We start from the raw sequence: 15,356 nt of genomic DNA on the forward strand, positions 1-15,356 counted from the left end.
CCAGAACACCCTAGCAATCAGCCAAAATGCCCTAGCAACACCTTAACAACCAACCAGAAATCCTAACAACCATCCAGAACACACAAACAACCAGCCAGAACACCCTGAAAACCAGCCAGAACACCCTAGCAACCAGCCAAAATGCCCTAGCAACACCATAATAACCAACCAGAAATCCTAACAATCATCCAGAACACCCTAACAATCAGAAAAAAACCTAGCAACCAGCCAAACAACATTAGCAACATCCTGACAACCATTTAGAACACCCAGGCAACTGGCTAGAACACCCTAGAAACACCCTGCCCCTAACCATACAAAACACCCTAGCAACCATTCAGAAGACTATAGCAACCACTTAGCAAGGCAGTCGCTTCAAACTTCAAAACTCTTTTCAAACTTCCCAAAACAAAGCTCTAAACAAAGAGTCACTAAAGAGCCTTTCACATTGTGTAACTCCTGCGTGACTGACTGAAGGTTAAAACAGTACAAAAACTATTTAAAACAGCTCTCTGTCATTCCTGCCTTTGTATCTCATTAAGAAACAAACAAACACACACACACACACACTCACGTTCACACACACACTTTACTGTGCAGCTGCAGCTGTTCACACAGATGGAGTCTGGAAGGGAGTCTGGAACTGTACAAAATAACAAATCTAAAAAGCATAGACATAGATTTTTAACTCTTGAAAGTTTGAAAGGGGAAAAACTATATAACTAACTAGAAATACAAAGCAACCTGCTTCACAGTTATCTGAATAACCTTGAGCTCCTGACCTGGCTATTTCTGTCCCAGACGACAACACCACAACATTACTGTAGATGAAGTTATGCTGATATACAAAGACTAGCCTTTTTTTTATAAAACTAGGATTATATACAATTACTTATAATAGTCCGGAAGAAATATCGATTATATAGGCCTTTTAATTCGATTAATTATTAATTTAAATATATAAATAAGCTATTTTAACTTAAATAAGTGGTTAAATATTCCGCAGTGAATCATTTTCATAAATATATTGTTGCTCAAGCGCAGCACCATGGACAGAGATAAAATCAATGACTGCATGATGTCATGTGCTCTTCTAATTACAGTATTTTCTCCTTTATTTTGTTAACAGTTACAATATCCTAAAAATATATTACCGTCTTTCAGCTTCTTTTTGCGAGATAACGTTCCTCCCAGTTTCCCCAGCAGCGACTCATCCTTCTTCATCTTGCCCGGCTGGCCGGTCGCTCTCGTCGGATTGGCGGCCATCTGATCCTCGGCTTCTGTCACAGAACCGGAGAAGTGAGAAGAATGGAAATTAGTATTGTCTATAAGGGGCGGGGCGTAGTGGCCCGAAAGTGTTCTCTAATTGGTCAGGTACGACGCGCTAAAATAATTATTTTACCATTTTATTCTTTACCATGTGATTTCATTTCAATAGCTACTAAAACCACTCAGTGTCATTTTTCATGTGCAAAATATTATCTAGATCGGTGCTAAAGATAGACGGCGAAGTCACGTGGTATATGTTACTTTTCTCATCGCTGATCAAGACAGACTAATCAGCTTATACAAAATTATTATTTTTTACAGTTTTTTGAGAATAATTGATTTGCCTGTGTTTGTGTATCGAGCATTAATACTGTAAAAATTCATTACAATACGAATTAATAGACCTTAGTCAGGACAGCGCCATATTTAATGCTTGACAGGAATTAAAATAAGGTTGTGAGCGATAGAAATAGTGTTTTCAATAAATTGTAATACATGTCTGTTGTTCAGATGACAAAACATATTTACAAAAATTCATTCAGTAGACAAAAACTCCCTAAAAATGTTTGAAAGTTGTGAGTTTTGAAAGTAACGTGATCTAGTACAACTCTAAGAATAAGTATACTCCTCACAGCCTCATTCACGAAAAATTCAATATGAATCTGCTCTAAGATATATATTTAGGTGATCATACCGTTATCGATAATACAAATATCACAAATATCACCAATAAGACAGAAAAAGTAAATACGGTTCAACTGAGGATTCTGGCCAATCTGCGCCCCCTACTGGACGACTATTCTTCATGTTCATTTTTTTTAGCTGGTAACATTTGCCACCCAGTGCATTTGTTAAAGCATCACATGCCATGCACAACGGATCATGAATAATAACGGCAAACCACTGAAAGAAAGACGATAAAGTACGGGTCGGGATACCTCAAATACCATTTGATACAGATTGGCTAATAATATCTAAATAATACTTAAAAACAAAATCAGAAAGAATGAACAAATATAACTATAAGCTACTCACCGTTTTCTCTGGGTGTGGTGAAGAATTTAGCACGCACAAAAAACAGATAATAGTTTAAGAGGCATATAGCAGTAAAAAAGGAAGTATGACCAAACTGTAACTCCTGATATACAGTCAGTCAGTCATGGAAAAGTGTTGTAACTTGTAACAAACATCATTCTGTCATCTTGAGACACACACTTATTGTCAGACAGATAAACACAATAAAACACACGTCTACCTAGCGATCCAAGATGTTGAAGCTAATCATAATTACTAACCCTAGTTCATTTAGCAGACGCTTTTATCCAAAGCAACTAACAAATGAGGAATACAGCAAGAAATGTATAATTATTTATTCTAAATTTATAGCAATTATAATTCGCTTACATCCCCAAATTTAGCTCACTTCTGACCAGACAAACCCTACACCTACACACACACACACACACACACACACACACACACACACACACACATCAAAGTCAAACAAAAACTACGGTACCAACAAAGACTGTATCAGGTTTATTTTTAATGCCATACAAAATGTAATGTTTTAAAAAAGTACAAAAAATTCATGATTTTCCATAACTGGACATCAAAACGCAGGATGTTCAATGTTCCAGAGGCTTCCATCAGCTTTCTGAAACTGCACAAACACACACTGTTATTCATCTATTCATGCAAGTACATTAAAGCCTTCCTAGTTCACAGAATGCATATATGTGACCATATGAACGTAGGCCTGTTTCGATGAACATATGTGATGTATGTTTTGTAAATGCACTCATTTGCATGCTCTGTCTAATATTTGAGTTAACTTCAGCCTCAGTACCTGTGCACCGCAGCAGACCCCAGCGTTTCTGCAGCCTCCGTCTCTGCTTTTCTATCATCTGAACGTCTTCAGGTTTGGGGGCCCCCAAGACCCCGAGGGGGGGAACAGGGGCCCCAGAGAGGGCAGCGACCGTAACCTCCACCAGATCTTTGTCATAGCCCTGAAGACATGCATATATTGTGATTCACTGGTAGCAAGCAGCGTTAAGACACGTATAATACTGTAGCTTTACCAGACATGGGCTTAACCACTATGGCACGTCATGAAACACTATGTTTTGTGTGGAAACCCAACAATACAGATGGTTATCAGTTAATATTCTGAGCCATATTGATAAGCTAGACATACAATAGATGACATACAACTAAAAATCCATCTATTAAAAATGTTCAATATGTTTATTGTACAAGCCAAAATTCTCATACAGAAGTATACGCAAAAGAAAATACACAAATGCACTATAAATAAATGCATTTAAAATAAATAAATACATAATATTTAAAATAAATAATTTAATTCACTTATTTATTTAAAATGTGTTTATTTAAAATGTATTTACAAATTTATTTATTTTAATATTTAAGTTTATTTAAACAAATAAGTAAATAAATACATTTTAAATAAATAAAGGAACAGTTATTTATGTATTTTAAATTATAAATGTATTTAGTTGTTTTTAATTCAAAATTCAATTCGTATTTTAAAATAAAATGTACATTTCATTTAAAATAAATTGTATTTATTTATTTCATGTATTTATTTATTTATTTTAAATCACATTTGTGTTTTAAAAGTTTTTATTTGATTTAAATTAAAAAAATAAATTTCCATTTAAATTAATACATTTAAAGCAAATACATTTAAAATAGACTTAAAATAAATAAACCGTATTCAGTTATTTATTTGAAATGTATTTATGTATATTTATTAGTTTTAAAAGTATTTATTTGTTTTAAATGTAAAAAATAAATAAAATTTTATTCAAAACAATTAAATTTAAAATAAACGCATTTAAAACCAATATATTTTTAAATAAATATATTTAAAACAATTAAATAAATATATTTAAAACAATTAAATAAATACATTTAATGCAAATAAATACTATAGATTGATGTTTTGGGCCTGTAAAAAAACTAAAACAAACCAGAATCTGACCTGCAGTAGAGCGAGCGTCCGGCCCTGTGCCACACCCTGAAGTAGGCAGGTCAGGTGACCCCAGACTGGTGCCAAATGAGTCTTCACTCCACTTTCTCCCACAACCCCCAGCACCAGCCCGGGGTTAAACTCATACGCCAGGGGGAGAATCAAGCCCAGAACCGCCTGCATGAAACCTGCCGTGAAGCTCTCGCCCTGCAGACAAGCAGGAAGAGGAAGTGACTTCATAGAAACAAGACGAAATCTGAGACAATATATCAAGTATGATCACGCACCTCTCTCAGACACAAGGACAAACGGTTCACACACTCCTCTTCGGTTTCTTCCGTACGGATCTGGACTAGAAACACCTTCCTGAGGAGAGAGACGGCCACTGCGGTCAGGACAGCTGCGCACACGATTTCTAAATAACTGACCAAATTATTTCTAATATACTCGATTAAAGGGACAGCAAAAAACAGGGGAAGGAAGGAAGGAAGGAAGGAAGGAAGGAAGGAAGGATGGATGGATGGATGGATGGATGGATGGATGGATGGATGGATGGATGGATGGATGGATGGATGGATGGATGGATGGATGGATGGATGGATGGATGGATGGATGGATGGATGGATGGATGGATGGATGGATGGATGGATGGACAATAGATCGATCGATAGACAATAGATCGATCGATAGATGGATGGATAGATGAATAGATAGATAGACAATAGATAGATAGATAGATAGACAGATAGATAGACAATAGATAGATAGATAGACAGATAGATAGATAGAGACAATAGATCGATCGATAGATGGATGGATAGATGAATAGATAGATAGACAATAGATAGATAGATAGATAGATAGACAGGTAGATAGACAATAGATAGATAGATAGACAGATAGATAGATAGAGACAATAGATAGATAGATAGATAGATAGATAGATAGACACAGATAGATAGATAGACAATAGATAGATAGATAGACAGATAGATAGATAGAAAGACAGACAGATAGATAGACAATAGATAGATAGAAAGACAGACAGATAGATAGACAGACAGATAGATAGACAATAGATAGATAGAAAGATAGACAGATAGATAGACAGATAGATAGATAGATAGATAGATAGATAGATAGACAATAGATAGACAATAGATAAATAGATAGACAGATAGATAGATAGACAATAGATAGATAGACAATAGATAGACAGATAGATAGACAGACAGATAGATAGATAGATAGATAGACAATAGATAGATAGATAGATAGATCGATCGATAGACAATAGATCGATCGATAGATGGATGGATAGATGAATAGATAGATAGACAATAGATAGATAGATAGACAGATAGATAGATAGAGACAATAGATCGATCGATAGATGGATGGATAGATGAATAGATAGATAGACAATAGATAGATAGATAGATAGACAGGTAGATAGACAATAGATAGATAGATAGACAGATAGATAGATAGAGACAATAGATAGATAGATAGATAGATAGACACAGATAGATAGATAGACAATAGATAGATAGATAGACAGATAGATAGATAGAAAGACAGACAGATAGATAGACAATAGATAGATAGAAAGACAGACAGATAGATAGACAGACAGATAGATAGACAATAGATAGATAGAAAGATAGACAGATAGATAGACAGATAGATAGACAGATAGATAGATAGATAGATAGATAGATAGATAGACAATAGATAGATAGATAGATAGATAGACAGATAGATAGATAGACAATAGATAGATAGACAATAGATAGACAGATAGACAGATAGATAGATAGAAAGACAGACAGATAGATAGACAATAGATAGATAGAAAGACAGACAGATAGATAGACAGACAGATAGATAGACAATAGATAGATAGAAAGACAGACAGATAGATAGACAGACAGATAGATAGACAATAGATAGATAGAAAGACAGACAGATAGATAGACAGACAGATAGATAGACAATAGATAGATAGATAGACACAGATAGATAGATAGACAATAGATAGATAGATAGACAGATAGATAGATAGAAAGACAGACAGATAGATAGACAATAGATAGATAGAAAGACAGACAGATAGATAGACAGACAGATAGATAGACAATAGATAGATAGAAAGATAGACAGATAGATAGACAGATAGATAGATAGATAGATAGACAGATAGATAGATAGATAGATAGATAGATAGACAATAGATAGATAGATAGATAGATAGACAGATAGATAGATAGACAATAGATAGATAGACAATAGATAGACAGATAGATAGACAGATAGATAGACAGATAGATAGATAGATAGATAGACAATAGATAGATAGATAGATAGATAGATAGATAGATAGATAGATAGATAGTAATAACTGTCTCACCCATCATTAGTAATGACTGGTATATTCTCATCTCCAATAAAAACAACCATAACCCTTCATCAAAAACACAAGCACTGAATTTAATATCACACAACAGGTAATTATTAATCTTTTAAAAATAATTCTTCTGTAAGTCTAAGAAGTGTTGTACCGTTCAGCAAGGCCGATTAGTGCGTGTTGAAAAGCACAGCGTACGGACACACTCGAGTCACACACCACGACGCATCCGTTACACACCTGATGAAGTTATAGTCCGTTACCAAACACTGCACACAACAACACCCCCCAGACCTCCGCTATCACTTCCTCACCTCTTTACTCATCATCTGGTCGAGAACTGAAATTACATTTCCAAGAGGCTGGAGGATGTTTTGGTCCGTGACGCCTTGGAAATGTTTATCCCTAGAATTGGAAAAAAAAATGGGTTACAATGTGCCCTAAAAGAGTAACACCAGGTTTTCTGATCTGATAGTATTATTTTACCAACCGGATACTTTGTACTTCTTTAGTGGTACTTTGGGAAACGTCCTCCAAACGCTGGCAGCCCTCAGGCAGTGAGACCTCCACACCAGGAGGGGGCGCTATGACAGTTCGCACACATGCTGATGTCCTGGCTAAAGGTTCAGGCCACACGATAGCCCGAGTCTTCTTCTCTGTATCGGTCTCTGGTGCCTCTTTTGTTGCGCCGTTCTCCTCGTCCAGTCTGGGCCGCTTTGTGCTCGTTTCTGAATGAGCCTCTTAAGAACAGGACAGATAAAAAAATTATCTAATCTAATATACAGAACCATTCAAAAGTTCGTTTTTTTCCACAAGAAATGTATACTTAAGGCCTGTTCACACAAAGAACGATAACTATATTGGCGTTCACAAAAACACACGTTATCAATCCATTATCGTAGGCAGCACAACTGTTTTCAACATTGATAATAATCAGAAATGTTTCTCGAGCATCAAATCATCATATTAGAATGATTTCTGAAGGATCATGTGACACTGAAGACTGGAGTAATGATGCTGAAAATCCAGCTTTGCATTGTCACTTCGTCTTTCATCTTACATCTTGAGAAGTTCCACCATTTGACTTTATAACAAACACAATTCCTTTAAAGTGAAAGGAAAATGGCAATTTCATTTGAGCAAAAGTAAGTAAACAAGCACTAACCTACGTGTTTAAAACAGCTCCAGTGCGATGATTGAGCTTTGCGGACATTTTGAATAGATTCCAGTGCGCTGAGAAAGAACACACAACACATAACTCCAGCTTTCTAGCGACGAGTCATTTGTTTGTCCACGTTAAATATGGTTACACTTTACTTTAAGGTGTGTGTTACACTGTAATTATACATTTAAGTACTGAGTAATATTAAGTAACTACATGTACTTACTATAGGGTTAGGATTAGGGTTTGGTTTAGGTGCATGTAATTATGCATAATTTATAGTTATGACTATAGTAAATACATGTAACGTGTAACAATGACACTGTAAAATAAAGTGATATCAAATGTTGCATATAGCAACCAATCAGGATGTATTTGATGTTAAATGTATGCGGCAGGACTTTGGACCAATAAGATTTCACTGAGGGCGGGGCTACCTAGGTGCACTTCAACCAATGAAAAGCACTCGCCGCTTGATTGACAGCTCAATTCACCTCTCACAAGCGGCTCCGAGCCCTGACAGCTGCGGGGCCGGATCTCCAAGAAGCGTCTGGACGGTTTGGCAAACTGACTGGGCCAGGCAAGTCAGGTTGTACCCTCCCTAAACACGATCGAAAGAAACCAAGAGAAATCAAACAGAGGACGGGTATTTAAAATGAATTGAATCCAGGTTTTGTTTGAAAGTGACACCTGACCTCCAGGACGAGGCACATCTTGCCTGCAGCCAAAGGCATCAACAGTTGGGTGAGGTGGGCAAAGATCTCAGGAGAAGCACACATTTCACCCTAAACCGGAAAAGACAACATTGTCAACTGATATCATCCCATACGGCCCATGAAATAGGGCTGAAACGTTGGAGAGCAGCCTGAGAGATGGACTATACGAGATCCTGAAAGGGAAGTAACAGCTAAAGTCCCCCTGTAGTCAATCATTGTATCCCTTAAAACTCATTTTTGATCACCAAAATTACATATTAAAATGTTTTTTTCTTGCCTTAAAATAGCCTGAATGTAACTCGACACCCTTGACTCATTTAGTATGCGTGGTTCTATGAATATGCAAATGAGCCCCGCCTCCACTCACGATCACACGTTGATCTGATTGGTTACAAGGTAGTTTGTGACGTCAGAAACACCTGCGATTTCAAACCGTGTTTTTGAGACTGTCTTTGGTTCACTGCAGTTTTAAGGAGAAAATACTCAGCAATGCTGTTTAATTATGAATTTACACATGGTTTGTCTGAAAGCGTATTAAAAACACCACATAGAGATATAAACAACATTAAAAGCTGGATTTTCACCACAGGGGGACTTTAAGGAGCTCGCCTCGGACAATCACAAAAAAAAAAAAAGTCTCTTACTTCTGGATCTCCGATGGCTGAATCAAAACCAGCAGACACCAAAACCAGCTCTGGGTCAAACTGAAAGAGAAAACAACTTAGAAACAACGAAAAAGCTCCAATGGCCCGTTAAAGGCCCGTTCACACCAAGAACAATAAGTATGGCAATAAATATATTAGCATTCACACCAACACACGTTATTGTTTTGTTTATGGTTCAGTTTTGTTGTCTGCCGCTTTAAATGCTCGAGCTCTTTAAAGCAGGAAGGATTCTGATTGGCTGTCAGAATATTTTTATCATTCATCAGCTGGACAAAATCGTTCTGAAAGTGATTCCAACGATATGGTTTCACCGTGTTGTTATCGTTATAGTTGTGGTGTGGATTTATATTTAGGACGAGTTTTAGAAGTATATTGTTATAGTTATGGTCTGTGGAGTGAGCGGGCCTTTACTGTCGTGCGACGGGTACCTCGTATGCGGCAGGTAAAAGAACATGGAAGAAGGCAGCAAGATAGTCGCTGTTCGTCATGCCCACCTGCACAAAACAAAGCAAACAATCATTCTGAAATTTCACTGAAACAAATAAGAATGATCGTTCAAAACTGGATTTGATTGGCATGCACTGCTATTATGAAATGCATTTCACTCATGAAAAAGCTTGGTTTCTGAGCACTGGTTCAGTGGTGTGTTTTTTGTTTGCCTTGTTCCAGGGGAGGTTAATGTTGAAACCGGATCCTTTGCCTTTCCCGACGCTCGTATAGTCCGACTCTGGGAGATTGGGCCAGAAGGTCTGATGCTCGTAACGATGCCAGGAAAAATAAAGCACGCTAGGGTGAATGAGAAATCAATTAGTGCTCGTGCTTGGGGAGAGATTGTGCATAAACGATTCCTCAAATTGTGCAAGTATGCAATTATTTTCATCTAATGGATGATAAAAACAGATGGGGAAAATGTAAATAACTTAAATTTACAACAAAATTTTTTTTTAAATTTAAATAAACAAAAATGTTTTTTTTTTATTAAATTAAAAAAAATTTACCAAAATAAAAAATACAATTATACAAAATAAAATATAAAAAATATAAAAAATATAAAAAATATAAAAAATATAAAAATAATAAAATAAAATAAAATAAAATAAAATAAAATAAAATAAAATAAAATAAAATAAAATAAAATAAAATAAAATAAAATAAAAAAAAATAAAAATAAAATAAAATAAAATAAAATAAAATAAAATAAAATAAAATAAAATAAAATAAAATAAAATACGGGCAAAAACCACTCACATTTTCTTATGAAAATGTAAACATCTAGTTAGTAAATTATATTGTCCATCAGAAGCGAGATGGACTCACCTTGGGTCCTCCTCAAAGCAGTATTGGACACCTTGTCCATGATGGACGTCCCAGTCCACAATCAGAACCCTGGGGGGAAAAAAACACAAGCTCAAACTCATCTCTCATCTGTATGACATATGGAAAATCTTACGCAGAATCCTCCATCTGCAACAGCAGCAGTTTAGTTGTCCTTCAGCGAGTGTCACAGGTGTAGCAGCGTTCACCTGTTCAGGCTGTAGCTCTTCTTAGCATAAAGAGCCGCGATGGCCACGTTATTAAACACACAGAAACCGTTTGCAGCAGAGCGCTGACTGTGGTGTCCGGGAGGCCTGAGGGACACAGAAAAGAGAACAAGAATCAGTTATTAAAAACTAGAGATCAACATATATTGTGTTGTTTATGACCAATACAAATACTAATTATTTTTATGTTTAAGTGTCCAATAACCAACACACAGAAGTGTTGATTAGCTACTATTATTAATAATAATAAATAATTAAATGTATTATTAAATTAAAATCAGTATATTAATGTATTACATTTATTATTAAATTAAAATGTTACCGTTATATTTTATAAAATAGTATTAATATTTAATATGAAGATAATTAAACATTGATAATAATAATAATAATAATAATAAATTAAATTAATAGCGTAATTAAATTAATAACTATACATTATAATACTAATATATAAATAATTTAGAATGAATGTATTTAAAAAAATATATAAATATGAATAATATTTAAAATGAACAATATTAGTAATAATAATACATAATTAAATGTATTATTAAATAAAAAAACATTACATTAAAGTGTTGCATTTATTAATATCAAATTAAAATGCTACATTTACATTTTATATTAAAATAATTACTGTTAATAATAGTAATAATAAAAAATAATGTATTATATTAAAAACATCAAATTTAAGTATTAAACATTTATACATTAAAACATTCATTATTAATTTGGTTAATACTAACAATAACAATTATTTTTATATTATTAATGTTTAATATGAACACAATTAAACTTAAACATTCAATTCAAAACATTCAATTTAAATATTACTGATATTGTTAATACTAACAATAACAAAAACAACAATAATTCATAATTAAATGTAATACTAAATTAAAATAGTATTAAATATTACTAATACTTATAAACAATTAAATATTGCTAATAATGATAAATGTATCATTACATTAAAAACGAGTTAAATTTGATCAATATTGTTGATAATAATACAAATGTATTATTTTAGTTTCAGTTTCGTTTTATTTTAGTTTCAGACAAACAGGGAGTCCTGCCTCGAACTCACACCACTGGTGGAGCAAATATTATATATTAAAATATTATAAATATAAGCAGGTAGGTTTTTTTTTTTTTTATCATGAAATCATGAAAGCAGCAGCTGTTGGATGTGTGCTCACCTGACCAGCGCCATGCCGTTCCTGACCTCTGTCCTCATGACACTGTCCACCAGCTGCAGCGTAGCGCCCACCGCCAGCTTAGCACAGCGATAGATGTTCTGCAGTCACATGACAGGCTGCGTTGGAAATAGGGATGCACGATATATCGGCCACAGTATCGGTATCGACCGATATATGTTCATTTTGAATGATATCGTTATGGGCCCGATAAGAAAATTTGGCAGATATATTAAAGCTGATGGATTAAATGGATTATTTCCTTCCGCTGAGACACTTCAGATTCGCACTGTTCAACATGACGGCTTTGAACTGCTTGAAATATGATTTGAATCACTTCAAAAAAGGAAAATACAGTTAAGCGCAAGTCTGTCATAAAGGCTACATAACATTATAATGAGTGTTTGGGACATGGATTTTAATAATCAGGCCCTCAAAAATGTATTATATCAAAATTTGGACTTATATTTATCGGCCAATATATCGGTTATCGGCTTTCAAATATAAAGAATTATCGGTTATCGGTATTGGCCAAAATTTTCATATCGGTGCATCCCTAGTTGGAAAGCGTTTGCACTCATCTCAACCCAACAAGCACCAACAATCTGGACGTACCTGGTGGAAATAGACGTCGTTGTACTTCTTGGAAAATGCCTTCAGCTCTTCCACGGTCATTTTCGGAGTCTGTTTGACGGCCTCCAAATATTCCTCACTGCATTAAACACAAAAGATTTCAAAACCAAACTTAATTGTATAAGAACAGAAACTGGCCTGGTTTAAGGTCATGCGCTGAAAGTCCACTAACCTGTGCGCGAGTAAGATCTCCTGCTCGGTGGCCTGGCGGACCGGCACTTGTGTGCATCTCTGTGCCACGCCGTGTGTCTTGAGTGCTTCATACGACACGGTCAAACGCTCGGGCACCTCGATCTCACACACTGGACTGGACAGAGAAACAGCCATTAGATTTCAATCATGACAAGGAATAGTTTTAGCATGCTATTAAATATGGAAATGTTGATGTATTTGGTCTTGTTGGACTAGATGTGCTACACTACTGCTGATGCAGAGCAAGTATGGACTTGTTACTGCTAATAGATACACTGCTGTGAGCAATTATGCAGCAGCATAAATAGACATACATAAATCCCGTATCAGATCTAGACAGGTGGAGCTGGGGAGGTGGAGGGGTTCAGAGGAGCTCTGATAGCACTGCAGGACTAGCTTACAGCAAACACTGAACCAGATTATTTAAATGTTGAGCAAGCAACCTCATTGGCTGCAGGATCAGCAGAGGCCAATCAGCTTGTGTCAGCGGTACTGATGTGATTTGTTGCAGATTGCACGTAAAGGACCGATTAGTTGGCGCCCTCTAGAGTTTCATGACTGAACTAGATTTTTATGTGAAAACAGACCATGTTTATTATTGGTTTTTACTCTGTACAGCACATTGGTCAATGGCAGTTGTGTTTTAATTGTGCTTTATAAATAAACTGAAGTTGAAATTATCCATTGAGAAGTATTTTGGTAGATTAAGGAACTGACAGAATGGGAATCTGCCAATGTTCAGTTATTGACTTGTGTCGACACATTCAAAACAGCCAAATATCGACAGATTTAACGGCCTATCACTATAAACAATGTAATTATTCCCAGTAATAAATTATTTAATGATACTATCAATCACTGCAATTTTGTTATTGACTTCTCTTTTCTAAGTGGTTGCAATACAAAAAATGCATAGTATAATTCTTACAATTCTTAAAAAGTTATGTTTTTACCAGGGTTATTATTATAACTGAAACTAAAACAATGTTTATTTAATGTATTTAAATTACTTGAAATAAAATAAACATCTAAAATAAAATGAAATATATTTTTTTAATTATTTTATTTCATGTAGTTGCTAAGGCAACATTTCCCATTTTTATTTAGCTTAACTTAATGTACAATTACTTCAGTTCACAGATATAAATGATGATCATTGACACGTAAGGAATGATATAGATTAAATCAAATCCCTCACTAAAAGAAACGGTGCAAGTATATTGACGGGATCAGGTAACGGTAGTAATACCATCATCATACAGGATGATTATATTCATGTGACCATGGTATTTGCAATGCATATGACTGTGAGATCCTTCACTGAACGCTATGGTACTAAGGTTATATCATGTCTGAAATGAATAGTATAACATGATACTTTGGTAAGTGATTCGATGACTTACTCTGTCCAGAGGAGTTTATAACGAGTCATCTCCTCATCAAAGATCAGTGCGCTTCCTGACGCCATTAAAACACTCTGCTCTGGATGATGTTAATAAAAAATAACTGATTAATAACTGTATATCAGTGTGATTTAGAATATTATTCACTGACTCATGAGGAAGCAGCGTGCTTCCTATCAAAGTCCATTCAGATCATAGACAGTATAAGAAGTGGACAGAGTCATCTCATTGGAACTCAATTGAGACAAGTGAAGCCCGTTTTCAGCGATTTCTTAGGACTTCCGTTCCTGACGCGCAGACTCAAACCGAGCTTGACGACGTAGATGTGACGTGAGCAACCCGTCTGTCCTCTAGTAGCTGTGCCGAGAGAAATCTGAATCATTCCCTTCCGAATCTTGCAGAGACGGAGAGTGTGAGTAGGAGCTGTCCATGAGCTAGGAGCAGGAGAAACTTTTGCTAGGTATTCTGATTAATTATTTTGTAATTTTGCCTCCACGTCCCCCCGATTGACCGCGAGCTTCTCCTCCCGTCCATACGGTAATCTCTCTACTGTGCGACAGAGAGTCGTGTGGTTATGACGCAATCGTTAGCCTACTTTTACAAAAACTGCTTCTACGGGGCCATAACGTAAGATACAAGGTAATGGAGCCTTTTATACATTGTCGTGTTTCTTTAGAAATAAATAATGGACAAATGGAGTCTTCAAACGCCTCAGATGTAAAGTTATTCACTGTCAAAGTAACGCCAAAATGAATGGGAGTCAATGGGATGCTAACAGCAGGTGAAGTTCTGCTACAAGATGGTGGCACGCGGCCGGCTTCAACTTCCGGTCGACTTCCTTCCCGCTTGATTCAGATGCTGTTGTTTGTGTCTTTTTCTTCGCTGTATGAAACGGCGCGCGCTTGATGAATTACCGCCCCCTACATTCAATAACAATCTGAGGAACGGGTTCAAAAAGACATTTACCATTAAAAATGGTGATTTAAAAACGTTTTATTTGATCCCCCTCACTTTCTTTTTGCTGAATGAAATTCCTAAAGACCTGCTTGACTCAGACTTCAAACCTCTGTTTACAACCCTTATATTCCTGGCTAAGAAATGTATACTAAGTAATAAAATGGTCTACATCTCAAGTTCCTAATATTTCTATGTGGATTTCTCAGCTGTCAGCCTT

General features: G+C 35.6%; 2 protein-coding genes across 2 annotated transcripts in view; both read right to left on the minus strand.

The window, feature by feature from the left end:
- The window catches only part of parvb (parvin, beta), a 19,759-nt gene extending 17,340 nt beyond the window's left edge, over positions 1–2,419 (minus strand). The window contains exons 1-2 of the mRNA XM_082159137.1: positions 2,305–2,419; positions 1,155–1,280 (exon numbers count right to left, since the gene is read on the minus strand). Coding sequence (XP_082015263.1) covers positions 1,155–1,266 — 112 coding nt within the window. The 5' untranslated portion in view covers positions 1,267–1,280; positions 2,305–2,419. The remainder of the gene's footprint in view (positions 1–1,154; positions 1,281–2,304) is intronic.
- Positions 2,420–2,795: 376 nt separating this feature from the next.
- Positions 2,796–14,369, minus strand: LOC309490095 (polyamine deacetylase HDAC10-like). Its single transcript, XM_082159108.1, has 20 exons — positions 14,183–14,369; positions 12,760–12,894; positions 12,570–12,666; positions 11,958–12,055; positions 10,738–10,842; positions 10,532–10,600; positions 9,874–10,000; positions 9,643–9,708; positions 9,194–9,253; positions 8,529–8,618; positions 8,328–8,434; positions 7,837–7,904; positions 7,162–7,411; positions 6,986–7,076; positions 6,826–6,911; positions 6,675–6,728; positions 4,552–4,630; positions 4,277–4,471; positions 3,119–3,278; positions 2,796–2,932 (listed from the first exon to the last, which is right to left on the minus strand). Exons 1-20 carry the CDS (start codon positions 14,245–14,247, stop codon positions 2,919–2,921), a joined length of 2,016 nt encoding a protein of 671 aa, XP_082015234.1. The 5' UTR covers positions 14,248–14,369; the 3' UTR covers positions 2,796–2,918.
- Positions 14,370–15,356: the final 987 nt, after the last annotated feature.

This window comes from Leuciscus leuciscus (assembly GCF_965113295.1).
Source record: "Leuciscus leuciscus genome assembly, chromosome: 25".
NCBI classification, from domain to species: Eukaryota; Metazoa; Chordata; class Actinopteri; order Cypriniformes; family Leuciscidae; genus Leuciscus; species Leuciscus leuciscus.

Bases quoted from the DNA above. Each gene is read 5' to 3' on its own strand.
- LOC309490095 (XM_082159108.1), bottom strand. From the start codon at position 14,247: ATGGCGTCAGGAAGCGCACTGATCTTTGATGAGGAGATGACTCGTTAT. The intron at 12,667-12,759 runs GTTAGTGGACTT...TGTTTAATGCAG, and splicing joins GAGATCTTACTCGCGCACAG to TGAGGAATATTTGGAGGCCG. The intron at 7,905-8,327 runs GTGAATTGAGCT...GTTCTTTCTCAG, and splicing joins CTCGGAGCCGCTTGTGAGAG to CGCACTGGAATCTATTCAAA.